Below are 15,038 nucleotides of genomic sequence, written 5' to 3'. Positions count from 1 at the left end.
AACACAATTATCAAATATTTGCAGATATTTTTTCTGTAATTTCAACGTCTGTATCTCACTTCCATAAACTGGTGTCCTCCATAAATGTGCTTCGATTATTCTCTCGTAAATCCACGTCTGAGACCAGCAGATTTCTTTTGCATAGGATTGCAGTTCTCATCGGCATTCTGTATCTTTCTGGTTTTTTTCTTCCATCTTGCACAGTTCTTTCTATTAGTGTTGTTATTTCCGTAACCATATTCGCTATTTTACATACGGTATGGAGTTTCATTTTTCGCAAAATACATTTCTTTTTTGTTATTACAGCAATTTATTTTATATTTCTACATCACTATCAGCGAATTGCTATTCATCGACAAAAAATTGTAAAGCTACCATCGATAAATGCGTTTCCCTAAAGTAAAATGTCATAATCACCATACTACGTGCATTTTCAATAAATAGTTTCCTAGTATGTGACCGGATCGACGACTTATTTATAGAATCTAAGTATCGGCCACCTGCAACACTGGCCAATGCGTTGGTTTTACAAACAATTTACGACGCCGTCGCGAGAACGGCCGCGGAAGCCTACGCACGCTTATACTATTTTATGCTATTCTGTGCTGTGTTTTTGGTGGACATAATCTGTATACTGAGCAAGCAGTAAAGGAAACAAAAGAAAAATTTTGAGTAGGAACTGAAATCCATGGAGAAGAAATAAAAACTTTAATGTTTGCCGATGACATTGTAATTCTGTCAGAGACAGCAAAGCTCTTGGAAGAGCAGTTGAACGGAATGTACAGTGTCTTGAAAGGAGGATATAAGATGAACATCAACCAAAGGTAAACGAGGGTAATGGAATGTAGTCGAATTAAATCAGGCGTTTCTGAGGGAATTAGATTAAGAAATGAGACACTTAAAGGAGTAGATGAGTTTTGTTATTTGGGGAGCAAAATAACTGACGATCCTCGAAGTAATGACGATGTAAAATGTAGACTGGCAATGACAAGGAAAGCGTTTCTGAAGAACAGAAGTGACATCCGGGTTGTCGGGTCATTTGTTCTGTCAGGGACAGATCTGGCGAACTTTCTGGCCCCGAATACCGGGAGTCCCTCAACATCCCGCTCGCAGTTCACAGAGACACGTGCCCTGTGTGGGCAAGCGTTGTCCTATTGGCACCCCGATACTGTCAAATGTGTTCAAATGTTCAAATGTGTGTGAAATCTTATGGGACTTAACTGCTAAGGTCATCAGTCCCTAAGCTTACACACTACTTAACCTAAATTATCCTAATAACAAACACACACACCCATGCCCGAGGGAGGACTCGAACCTCCGCCGGGACCAGCCGCACAGTCCATGACTGCAGCGCCTAAGACCGCTCGACTAATCCCGCGCGGCCCCCATACTGTCACAGGAGAGCTAACACACGAGGATGTAGGATACCTGTGACGTACAGTTGGGCCATCAGAGATCGCTCAATCACTACCAGCCGTTACCTCAAGTCATACCCGATGGCTCCCACACATGACGTCAGGAGTAACACCGCTGTGCCTCTCCAAACCACTGAAAGTATGGGACCTCTCGCAAGGTCGCCACCATACTGGTCAGCGATGATCATCCAAGGTCGTGTAGAACAGCGATTAATCGCTGAACACGCTCTTCATCAGCAGTCCATGCTTCCCAGTGAAGGCACCACTAAAAAGGTAGCTGTTTGTGTTTTGGTGTTAACGGCAGCCTACACATGGGGCGGTAATTCCCTAATCCAGATGCTGTTAGTCTCCGACCAATGGTGTGGGATGACACAGAATGTTTCAGGGAGCCCATTACTTCGTCTCAGGCGGCAGACGTAGATGTGAAGTAGTTACGATGCGCTTGGTGCATGATACGACGATCCTGCATTTTGGTGTTCAGAAGTAGTTGACCGGAATCTTAACGGCGAGTATGCCTGCCTTCACGTTCCCATGCCGCCCAACATCGAGCCATTTTCACATCCTAATGCAGCCCCCCTCCCCCCTCCCACCTCCGCCAATCTCGATATTGCACAATTCTACCAGGCGGCCAAATGGATGTCCACAGTGAGGCCCCATTCAAACCCTGTCAGGTGTTGATAAAACTTTCTTGCATTCACATGTCCTTTACAGTGATCACTCAACATTTGACTTCTCACGCCCCTTAGACACTGAAGTTCCAAAGAAACTGGTATACGAACGCGAATTCAAATACCGAGCTATGTAAACGGGCAGAATACGGCGCTGCGGTCCGCGACGCCTATGTAAGACAAAAAGTATCTGGCGCAGTTGTTAGATCGGTTAGTGCTGTTACAATGGCAGGTTATCAAAATTTAAGTGGTTTTGAACGTGGTGTTACAGTTGGTGCACGAGCGATGAGACACAGCATCTCCGAGACAGGCATGAAGTGGGGATTTTCCCGTACGACCATTTCACTAGTGTACCGTGACTATCAGGAATCCGATAAAATAGCAAATCTCCGACGTTACTGCTGCCGGAAAGAGATCCTGCGAGAACGGGACCAACGACGACTGAACAGAATCATTGAACGTGACAGCAGTACAATCCTTCCGCAAATTGCTGTAGATTTCAATTCCACGCCAGCCACAAGTGTCAGCGTGCGAACCATTCAACGAAACATCATCGATATGGGCTTTCGGAGCGGAAGGCCCATTCGTGTACCCTTGATGACTGCACGACACATAGCTTTATGCCTCGCCTGGGCCTGTCAACACCGACATTGGACTGTTGATGACTGGAAACATGTCGTCTGGTCGGACGAGTCTCCTTTCAAATTGTATCGAGCGGATGGAAGTGTATGGGTACGGAGACAAACTCATGACTCCATCGACCCTGCATATGAGAGGGGACCGTTCAATTTGGCGGAGGCTCTGTAATGATGTGGGGCGTGTGCAGCTGGAGTGATATGGGATCCCTGATACGTCTAGATACGACTCTGCCAGGTGACACTTAAGTAAGCATCCTGTCTGATCACTTGCATCCATTCATCTCCATTGTGCATTCCGACGAACGTGAGCAATTCCAGAAGGACAATGCGACACCCAACACGTTCAGAATTGCTACAGAGTGGCTCCAGGAACACTGTTCTGAGCTTAAACACTTCCGCTGGGCACCAAATTCCCCAGACATGAACATTATTGAACTTATCTGGGATGCCTTGCAACGTGCTATGCAGAAGAGATCTCCGACCCCTCGTACTCGTACGGATTTATGGACAGCCCTACAGGATTCACGATGTCAGTTCCCTCCAGCACTGCTTCAGACATTAGTCGAGTCCATGGCACGTCGTGTTGCGGCACTTCTGCGTGCTCGCGGGGGCCTACACGGTATTAGGCAGGTGTACCAGTTTCTTTGGCTCTTCAGTGTATATCCTATCAGCTTTGGTAACAACATTAAACACGAACAGCACTAATGCACTCTGTGGGGCATTGTAGCTATCGTAAGAATTGCAGTTCTAATTATTTACACACCCGCCGGTGGTGTTTACGTGTACTTAGTTACACTGACATCCGAGCATGTCCTAGTATCTTTGCCTTTTCTGCCAGGTAGTGTAGAATTGCCGATCGAAGGTTTTTAGGTTCTCCCTTTCCTCTTAGCAACTTAGGCCAAGAGTGCCCATACTGTAGTTTGTAGGGTGTTGGGGGTGGGAGAGGTGGTGGTGGTGGTGGGGGGGGGGGAGGCTAGACCTGGAGATGTGGGCTGTGTTTAATATTTTTGACGTCGAGAGAATTATAATATGAACGTCGACACCACTAAAGTCATCGATGCTTTCCATGGGCCTCCTGTAAGTAGCCATAAAAATGTTCTAATCGCGATCCTGTTAAAAACGTAAACCTACTTAATAAGGACTTTTAAATGAATTTCTTGAAAGAAAAGCACGTGACTAGTCTAGCCGCGCCGAATTGCTCCCAGGCATGGGCGCCCTTGCCCTCTACCCACGTCACCTGGCCAGTAAGTAAATCCAGCCCTGGGTGTGAGCTCATTATTAAACTGGATAAACCACTTCATGAAGCCAAACTGTGACACGTGGCGTCACAGCCTCCATTGTATATCGGGTTAGGCTATGAAACTTTTCTGCTGAACTGGAGACATTAAATTACTGTCTACTAATACTACATGACACTGTTTAGGTTTAGTTTGTAGTTCAGTTAATGAATCACTGATAATCACAAGAACAAGCACTACTAACGACTTAGAATAATCTTCACCAATGAGGTGTGCCCGCCGAAAACCTTCATATTTTTCTACCCAAGGGCACCTTTGAGTAATCTCTCCAATTCAGTATTGAGTTTATTAACTGCTGACTCTGGAGATCAATTTGTCTGTTATGTTTCAGTTACAGGCGTTCTCCAAGAATAAGTGTTTACAGTATTTAATTATTGAGGATATCTGTGTTTTTCTGGGGGTGCTCTTTTCTGTGTGTAAAACTTGCCAGTCGCTGTGTCACTGTAAGTATGGATTGGCTGAATGACAGCGTTTATCGATGTGGGTTATATATTTACTGCGAATCCATGCGTCAGTGCACATTGTGATTCATCACTGAAAAGTACGTAATCAAGAACGTCGTCTTCCTTCTTCGTCATTTCAACTGCGAATTTTGCTAATAAGTTTTATTGTCTAGGCTTTAGAATTTATAACAACTATAAAGGATATGGATACAATTGCAAGCGTTTCTTTACAGTCCTTCACGCAGATACATAGTGGTCTGCAAGGGAGGTGTATGTGGTGGAGTGTGGGGTACAGAGTTTTTATTTATTACAGAACTCTCATATACTTCTGAAAGTGAGATAATGATGACGAGGTCCCATACGCCGAGGAGCGTGGGGAACGATGCGGGAGACCCCGCACCGCCGACTAGGCAAGGCCGTAGCGGAGGTGGGTTGCCATTGCCTTTCTCCAACCGTAATGGGGATGAATGATGATGATTAAGACAACACAACACCCAGTCATCTCGAGTCATCTCGAGGCAGGGAAAATCCCTGACCCCGCCGGGAATGGAAACCGGGAACCCGTGCGCGGGAAGTAAGCACGCTACCGCAACACCACGAGCTGCGGACTTGAAAGTGAGAGGGTAACTGTTAATTCTCTAGGACATAGTAAGATTTTTGTGTTACCTATAACATGTAGTTCTTATGGCATGACACATCTAGAAACAGATCAACTCATTTACGTAGAAAATGGCAGTTTTAGTGTTTTGCCACGCCCCCTCTCTCCCCCTACGCCATCGCCCACCCTGGCCCCGCGCACCTCCATGGAAAAACCGGAAAACTTCTGCTAGCAGCCGTGTGCAGATGTGACAAAGACTACTACTCCACGGTTAGTCCTGTTAACTGATTTAAGTTTATTATGTGTATGTGTAAAACGTGCAGTTGAGATACACCATATAGTTCTGTACTCTTCTCTTTGCGAAGACTCTGAGCACTGGTGCTGCTATTAATATAGGTTGCAAAAAAATGGAACATAATACAAGGATATTGTACTGTAATTTCAGGTTTAATCTTTGCAACCCGCAAAAGAAACAAAACTTGCCGGCCGCGGTGGTCTCGCGGTTCTAGACGCGCAGTCCGGAACCGTGGGACTGCTACGGTCGCAGGTTCGAATCCTGCCTCGGGCATGGATGTGAGTGATGTCCTTAGGTTAGTTAGGTTTAAGTAGTTCTAAGTTCTAGGGGACTGATAACCACAGCAGTTGAGTCCCATAGTGCTCAGAGCCATTTGAACCATTTTGACACAAAACTTCGTGTACAGTAGACGCCACCTTCACTCCTGGCACTTTCGAGCAGCAAATTGATGAAATTATGTTCATATGAACAACTAAACTAACATGAAACTTCCTGGCAGATTAAAACTGTGTGCCGGACCGAGACTCGAACTCGGGAACTTTGCCTTTCGCGGGCAAGTGCTCTACCGACTGAGCTACCCAAGCACGACTCACGCCCCGTCCTCACAGCTTCACTTCTGCCAGTACCTCGTTTCCTACCTTCCAAACTAAACTAACATATCTGTTCTTTCATTTCACGTTGTATCATCACTTACACCTTCTTTAAAGAGGTATACCAAATAATTAAACCTTAGTTATTCTTTTTGAAACACCTTGTTCATTTCACCATCTAAGCATCGTTAATGATAAGAACAGCTTCCACCGTTTACATGTAGCCCATCAGCAAAGGAAGTAGTGTAGAAAACATTCATTCCATCAATAGTTGCCGGCCGCGGTGGTCTCGCGGTTCTAGGCGCGCAGTCCGGAACCGTGGGACTGCTACGGTCGCAGGTTCGAATCCTGCCTCGGGCATGGATGTGTGTGATGTCCTTAGGTTAGTTAGGTTTAAGTAGTTCTAAGTTCTAGGGGACTGATAACCACAGCAGTTGAGTCCCATAGTGCTCAGAGCCATTTGAACCATCAATAGTTGAACATTGCTCGTCAATGCGAGATCCGTACAATTGGTAGGGGAAATGAAGAAGATCCAAAGAAGAGCAGCTTGTTTCGTTACAGGTGCATTTAGGAAGCGCGAAGGTGTCACACAGATGCTCAGCCAGCTCCAGTGGCAGACACCGTAAGAGAGGAGTTCCGCATCAGGAAATGGTCTCCTGTTAAAGTTCCTAGAAAGTAGGTCCCTAGAGGAGTCAAACTTTAGGTTGTTCTCCATACGTATACTCGCGAGAAGACCGTGAAGGTAAAATTAGAGATTCGAGCCCACACAGAGGTTTACTAGCAAAAGTTGTTCCCGCAACCATACAGACAGGAACAGGAAAAGTGGAAAGCACAGTGGTACACAAACCACCTTCCGTCCTTCACCAGAAGGTAGCTAACGGAGTATAGGTGAGGCAGATCACTGTGACCACCTACCTAATAGCCGGTATGTCCACCTTTGGCACGGTTCACAGCGGCGACGTGTCGTGGCATGGAAGCAGTGAGGCCGTGGTAGGTCACTGGAGGGAGTTGGCACATCTGTACGCACAAGTCACCTAATTCCCGTAAAATCCGAGGAGGGGGACGATGAGCTCTGATGCCACGTTCAATCACGTCCCACATATGTTCGATTCGGTTCAGATCTGGCGAGTCGGGGGCCCAGTACATCAACTGGAATTCGCCATTGTGTTCCTCGAACCACTCCATCACATTCCCGGCTTTATGACATTTCGCATTATCTTGCTGAAGAATGTCACTGCCGTCGGGAAACACGACCGTCATGTAGGGGTGTACGCGGTCTGCAACCGCTGCATCATGGTGCCTTGCACGAGCTCCACTGGACCCATGGGTGCCCACGTGAATGGCCGCCCTAGCATGATTGAGCCGCCGCTAGCTTGTCTCCGTCTTGCAGTGCAGGTGTCAAGGAGATGTTGCCCTGAAAGACGACGTATACGCGCCCTCTCATTGGTATGATGAGGGTATCGGGATTCATCAGACCATGCAACGCGATGCCACTGCGCCAACGTCCAGTGCCGATGGTCACATGCCCTTATCAGTCATAGTTGCCGATGTCGTGGTGTTAACATTGCCACATGCATCGGTCGTCGGCTGAGGAGGCCCATCGTTAAGACTATTCCATGCACTGTGTTTTCAGACACACTTGTTCTCTCCCCAGCATTAAAGACTGATGTTAGTTCCGTCACAGTTCGCCGCCTATCCTGTTTTACCAGTTTGCCCAGCCTACGACTTCCGACGTCTGTAATGAGGAGTGGCCGCCCAACCTCACGACTTCTGTACGTAATTTCCCCATTTGTTGAAGACACTCTCCACGGCACTCCTTGGACACCCAACAACTCACAATCTGTCCTCGGTCAGACTCAGATCGCGAGCCTTCTCAATTCTGCACCTGACAGCACGCTCACTTATACTACATGCACTGTGCTTGTGTCTGACTAGCAGTCATCACTCGCCAGGTGACGCTGGTATCGCCTGGACAGGGGATTATATCGATAGCAGGTCGGTGGTCATAATGTTCTGGCGGATATGAGTAGATGTAGATGTACAGTACATTTCTGTTGTTTCTTTGCCCTCTGTAACTGGAGGGGAATGTTGGTGACAGGAGCCAATGAGAGTCTTACCGGTGCAACCTGTGCGTTTCCATGTGGGGAGGTCGCTCAAAAACGGGTAGTGAAGAACCAGCTAAGAGTTATAGCAACTAGAGAATTTTCTGCTGTGCAACCAAGCGATTTTTATCCAAGGAACAGAATACAGCTGATAATCTCGGACCATCGTAATGCTTTGTCGGCCAGAACTCTGGGGCGAATTTCTAAATTATTACTGCCTACGAACGTGACTGTTTTCGACTCTCAGCTGTGCCCTGAAGTGTGAGAAATTTCATAAAAGTTAATCAACTCAATGACAATGGATAAGCCGTTTACTGCCATTTTGCTCTTACGTTCTGTCGAAAGGAAAAACATAGTGCAGAAATTATTTGAGCCTAGTATGGAGCGAACTGAGACATCTGTGGACTCAAATGGGTTCCACTTCGAAGGTGACCAGACATCTTCCTCTTCTACTTCTTCTTACTCTTTTCCTAGTCATATCGAGTCGCCATTCTTGGCGAGCCTTCTCCGTTTTCCCCGACCCCACACTTCCTTTTCCCTAAGATGTTTCTTCCTCAAGTCCTCGAGTACACAGTCCATCTTCATCTTCCTCTTCTTGCTCTGTCATGTTGCACTACCATTTCTACCCTTCTCTTGTCCACTTCTCATAACTCGTCATACTATTGCAGTCTTCCTTCCTAAACCTTCTTTAAAATGTCAGTCATTTTACTGCTGCCTCTTATTCTGTCGTTTCTGACCTTATCGGTTCTGTAGACTCCATAAAATCTTCTTAATAATCTCATTTGAGTCACATACATTACCTTACAATGAGCCTTAATAGGTGCCCATGCGTCTGCTCCATACAGCATTGCAGGTCTCAGTGCTCGCGTGTACACCATTACTTTAGTTTTGACATTAATTTTTCTGTCTGACAACACATCTGAAGAGAGTGAGATTTTTCACTCTGCAGCGGAGTGTGCGCTGATATGAAACTTCCTGGCAGATTAAAACTGTGTGCCGGACCGAGACTTGAACTCGGGACCTTTGCCTTTCGCAGGCAAGTGCTCTACCAACTGAGCTACCCAAGCACGACTCACGCCCGGTCCTCACAGCTTTACTTCCGCCAGTACCTTGTCTCCTACCTTCCAAACTTTACAGAAGCTCTCCTACGAGCCATGCAGAAAGTTTGGAAGGTAGGAGACAAGGTACTGGCGGAAGTAAAGCTGTGAGGACCAGGCGTGAGTCGTGCTTGGGTAGCTCAGTTGGTAGAGCACTTGTACGCGAAAGGCAAAGGTCCCGAATTCGAGTCTCGGTCCGGCACTCAGTTTTAATCTGCCAGGAAGTTTCATATCAGCGCACACTCCGCTGCAGAGTGAAGATCTCATTCTGGAAACATCCCCCAGTCTGTGGCTAAGCCATGTCTCCGCAATATCCTTTCTTTCAGGAGTGCTAGTTCTGCATGGTTCGCAGGAGAGCTTCTGTAAAGTTTGGAAGGTAGGAGACGAGGTACTGGCGGAAGTAAAGCTGTGAGGACCAGGCGTGAGTCGTGCTTGGGTAGCTCAGTTGGTAGAGCACTTGCCCGCGAAAGGTAAAGGTCCCGAGTGCGAGTCTCGGTCCGGCACACAGTTTTAATCTGCCAGGAAGTTTCACATCTGACGAGGTTTTCCATTTCATTCCGCCTACCTGCACTTTTCGGATTATTTCCATATCTGAATTGTCATCATTACATACCATTATTCTAAGTAGTTAAAGCTACTGACTTTCTTCCAAATTTTGTCTGTACAACAGGATTGTTTCTTCTCCTGTGCTCCTAGGAATATCTCCTTCGTTTTCTTCCTCTTGATTTTCATCCCTCTGTCTTCCGAAGCTTTTCTCCAACTTTCCAATCTAATTTCAGCACATCCTTCTTGGTGCTACCGAACACTGTATCATCTGCGAACATCAGAAATAAAAGATATTGTTCTCTTACAGCTTGTGATAATACCTCGATGACCAGACTGAAAAGTGACCAGCACCGGCTGAACAGATTTGGTAACTGTGCATTTGTTGCATCAGTCTTGTTTCTTTTGTGCACGTTCTCTTATTCGACATTTTTCGACAGAGCGCATGAACAAGTCTGTTAGAAAATGTTGATCCAATTCCATTGATTTTGATTAAACTTCTCTCGTGCTAATACGCTATGACAGACAGTTCGTTAACAACACGAACTATCTCGTTTCGTTTGGATGGAAGCAGTATACTTCCGAAATCTGACACTTGTCTAACACGGTTTCATTTGGCACAGTCGTTCTGTCACTTCAGCCTTGCACTACGTACACACTTCAAAAAAACTTTTGCTTCACCTCGGTGCCGAGAGTTGCGGAACCTGTACAGGAATTTGGAATAGAGATCAACGTAAGCATCATTTCCGCCCTTTTTATACCTCATGAAAACCACACTTTGCATGTTGTACTACCACACAGCGAGACCTTCAGAGGTGGTGGTGCAGATTGCTGTACACACCGGTACCTCTAATACCCAGTAGCACGTCCTCTTGCATTGAAGCATGCCTGAATTCGTCGTGGCATACTATCCACAAGTTCATCAAGGCACTGTTGGTCCAGATTGTCCCACACCTCAACGGCGATTCGGCGTAGATCCCTCAGAGTGGTTGGTGGTTCACGTCGTCCATAAACAGCCATTTTCAATCTATCCCAGGCATGTTCGATAGGGTTCATGTCTGGAGAACATATTGGCCACTCTAGTCGAGCGATGTCATTGTCCTGAAGAAAGTCATTCACAAGATATGCACGATGGGTGCGCGAATTGTCGTCCATGAAGACGAATGCCTCGCCAATAGGCTGCCGATAAGGTTGCACTATCGTCGGAGGATGGCATTTACGTATCGTACATCCGTTACTGCGCCTTCCGTGACCACCAACGGCGTACGTCTGCCCCACATAACGCCACGCCCAAACAGCAGGGAACCTCCACCATGTTGCACTCGCTGGACGTTGTGTCTAAGGCGTTCAACCTGACTGGGTTGCCTCCAAACACATCTCCGACTATTGTCTGGTTGAAGGCATATGCGACACTCAGCGGTAAAGAGAACGTGATGCCAATCCTGAGCGGTTCATTCGGCATGTTGTTGGGCCCATCTGTACCGCGCTGCATGGTGTCGTGGTTGCAAAGATGGACCTCACCATGGACGTCGGGAGTGAAGTTGCGCATCATGCAGCCTATTGCGCATAGTTTGAGTCGTCGTAACACGACGTCGTGTGGCTGCACGAAAAGCATTATTCTACATGGTGGCGTTTCTGTCCGGGTTCCTCCGAGCCATAATCCGTACGTAGCAGTCATCCACTGCAATAGTAGCCCTTGGGCGGCCTGAGCGAGGCATGTCTCTCTGTATCTCCTCCATGTCCAAACACATCGCTTTAGTTCACTCCGAGATGCCTGTACAATTCCCTTGTTGGCAGCCCTTCCTGGGACAAAGTAACATCGCGGACGTGATCGAACCGCGGTATCGACCGTCTAGGCTTGGTTGAACTACAGGCAACATGAGCTGTGTACTTCCTTCCTGGTGGAATGACTGGAACTGATCGGCTGTCGGACCCCCTCCGTCGAATAGGCGCTGCTCATGCATGGTTGTTTACATCTTTGGTTGGGTTTGATGACATCTCTGAACAGTGAAAGGGACTGTGTCTGTGATACAATATTCATAGTGAAGGTCTGTCTTCAGGAGTTCTGAGAACCGGTGTGATGCAAAACTGTTCTTGATGTGTGTATTACATACAACGAACGAGACAAACACTGTTCCGTACCATCCCCATGGAGGCTGCCAATACTGTTACTGAGCGAGGTAAGGCAGTGATTACGACAACGGACTCGCATTTTGGAGGATGATGGTTCAGGTCCTTGTCTAACCATCCAGATTTATGTAGCCTGTGATTTCTGTAAATCTGTTAACCCAAATGTGAGGTTGGTTTCTTTAAAAATGACACGATCGATTTCCGCCTCTGTTCTTTCCCCAATCCAATTTTCTTTTCAGTCTGTAATGACATCATCGTCGTCTATCATTTCCAGAACTTTCAGTGTCATCTGCAGAAAAGTTACTGTTAACTTTTGACGTAATGAATGAGTAAATTCTTGTACGTTGTGACAACCAGTAGTATGTTCGTACATCATTCATCTTACTATAGTGTCGGTAAAAATCGTTAACCACAATTTTTTATCTTTCTTTCCAGATTATACAACAGCCATGGATCGAGGACCAACATCCATACAAAGGATGCCCCCAGAGTTGACACAGAAGATATTTTCGTATTTGCCAGATGACGACCTTGTCAATTGCGCTTTCCACGTGTGCAGAAGATGGAAGGAAATAGCAACCTGCACCAAACTGTGGGGAACGCGAAAGCTATGTGTGAGAGACAAAAACCTCGGATCTCAGCTGTCAGATCTGCTGTGGAACACTGCCTTGTTGCGTTTCTTCTGCGTCAAGAAAGCGAGCGCTTTTCGCGCCAAGTACAGCGGTGGGAACCTCGTGGTGAATAATGGCCCAGTCAACAGCTCCGCCGACCTCAGTCTGGCCCAGTTCAAGGCGTGTGCCTTCATGAGTCACGTCAAGAGCGTAAAAATGGAGGACGACATCCTCGTCATGTGTCTAGGTGACCCAGAGGACAGGCCCACTCCCCGCAAGGAGATCGTATGCAAGCCAAAGAATGTTACGGCTCATAAATCGTGCAACGTTAAGCCGGAGGAGCACAAGAACTGCCTGTTCGAGGGTTCGGTGAGTGGGTCGAAGGTAGGAGACGTCGTGGTGGTTACCAGACTGGGCCCGCCTGAGCAGAGTGTGTACAATCCTGGTCCCGCGCCTTCCAAAGCTCCCGAGGTCCCCAAAAAGGACGAAAGCGGCGCGAAAGAGAAGCCGAAGTACTGTGGCTTTGGGGACGAGGCCCTGGCCACGGTGTTCAGCTGCTGTCCCGCATTGGAGAGCCTCGACCTGTGGGGACTGCAGCTGTCGGACAACACGCTGCAGCTGCTGGCGCTCTGCAGGCAGCTAACGGCCTTCAGGCTGGCCAAGTGCACCGGAGTGACGTCACTGGGTTCGCTGGCGCGCTGCAGAAAGCTGTCCCACTTGACTGTGGACACCTGCCCAGACCTCGGGGCTGCCGCGCTGCGGCAGCTCGCCCAGATGGCCAGCCTCGAGTCCATCGAGCTGTACGAGTGCGACATGTCTGGCTTCCCGTTCGCGCAGATCGTTCCTGGCCTGCCACTGCTCTCCAGCATCACCATCGTCAACTGCAAAGGTTTCAGCCAGAAGGATCTGTCCCTCTTCGACAGAGAAGACTTGGACCTTACCATAGAGTTTGCGCAGAATGCAGTAGATCCTTAGATTCTATCATGTGCACGAAACACTGCATAATGTAAGTGAGTTGAGGCTAATAACACACACTGAGTCTGCAGTGTCTCATTTCATTTTTCTGGTGTTCTTGAGTGCGTTAATGGGCTTGGACTCACCGCCTGACCTTTTCGGCTGTGATTGTATTAGTGGTGGCCACGAGAACTACAAGGAGTCGAGAACTCTATTTTCGATCATTTAAGGGACTCAAAGGCACGGTCCTGAACCGAAAACCTTAACGAGTACAACCTCGCTGCAAGTTCTCAGTTCTCAGATGTGTAATAAGCCACTGTGCAGGGAAAATAATGGTATTATTTTTTGTGTTGCTAAAGAGATTAAAACATTTTGAGTACCTAGCCCTAGACTTCAACTAAAAACTAAATTACTTCATTAGTTTCAAATGAAGCAATATGGTTCCAGAGACCTTTTCATGCCTCAGACATCTGTGATGTATATACGCAGACTGAAGGACGAATGAAAATTTCTATCAAGTCCTGGATTCGTATCTGGGTTTTCTGCTCACTTGGCAAATGCGCTGATCACTACATCACCTTAGTACAATCGCTTTGCACTACTGCACAGACTAACTTGGCACACCTCCCTTCACAATCTAGGTGGGCTGAGGCATGAATGCGAATGTCGATTGAGAAGGGAGGCATGAATACTCTGTACAGTTTTGCAAATCCCCTGAACCAGTGAGGCGTAGTGACTAGCGCATCAGACCTGTGAGCAGGAGACCTCGGTTCGAATCCCAGTATTGGTACAAATTTTCATTCATCTCTTGGTCTGCATATACACATTTAGTATTTTCGTCAGATTTGTTTCCCAAATATTGTATCCTCTAGTATTTCCATAAAAATTTTTAAAAATTAATGGAGTAATTCTTAGCGAAATTCCTTAGGGAAATGTTAATGGAAAATAAAAAGTTTACAGAGTCTTATATAGTTTCCCTTTTTAAATACATCCTTTAATACATCATTATTTTTGTATAAAAATGAATAAGTAATAGGTATTGCCCAAATTACCGCAGTAGGGGGCAGCTTGAAAGAAAATGGAAACGAACACACATCTGAGAACTGGTACAAATTGATCCGCAACTTGTAACGGAAAGTGATGTTCTCGGATGTCGAATTCGAATATTTGTCATCAGTTCTCAAGGATGTTTACGCGAGGGAAGCATCAGAAATGGATCACGAAACTGGGTGACACCTGCCAAAACATATTGTGTCGCGTGCTGGTCTGCAAGACTAGGGAACATAAAGGCTAGAAGTAGAGTTGTAAAAGTACCACAGGCTACCGTAGACTACGAAAGTTTCCCTAATAGCTTCGCTCACGTAAGGCCGTACTCGTGTTACCTGTTCGGTAGCTGTGTTGCATATCTGTCGAGCGTTACCTGATAACGATCGCTTTCTTTACACATGCGAACATTGTCGTACCAGATTTCCCCAAAAACTGGAAGTGATGAACCGTCTAGAAACTGAGTGAGGATATACAAGCGGCTGGGTAACCTGCGGAACATTTTTGTTGTACACAGTTATCCTCCTGTCTGGTACTTAAAAGTAAACAGTATTTATAGCACAATTGAAACTGTCAATGTTTAATTGAGGTTTTATTCGAAAATTGTTGATT

The 15,038-nt window shown here is 46.7% G+C and overlaps 1 protein-coding gene across 1 annotated transcript in view; it reads left to right on the top strand.

The window, feature by feature from the left end:
- Positions 1 to 14,346, top strand: part of LOC126260429 (uncharacterized) — a 71,140-nt gene extending 56,794 nt beyond the window's left edge. Inside the window, exon 2 of the mRNA XM_049957761.1 lies at positions 12,253 to 14,346. Coding sequence (XP_049813718.1) covers positions 12,253 to 13,403 — 1,151 coding nt within the window. The 3' untranslated portion in view covers positions 13,404 to 14,346. The remainder of the gene's footprint in view (positions 1 to 12,252) is intronic.
- Positions 14,347 to 15,038: the final 692 nt, after the last annotated feature.

This window comes from Schistocerca nitens, chromosome 1, assembly GCF_023898315.1.
Source record: "Schistocerca nitens isolate TAMUIC-IGC-003100 chromosome 1, iqSchNite1.1, whole genome shotgun sequence".
Lineage (NCBI taxonomy): Eukaryota > Metazoa > Arthropoda > Insecta > Orthoptera > Acrididae > Schistocerca > Schistocerca nitens.
This window is presented reverse-complemented; position numbering and strand designations above follow the sequence as displayed.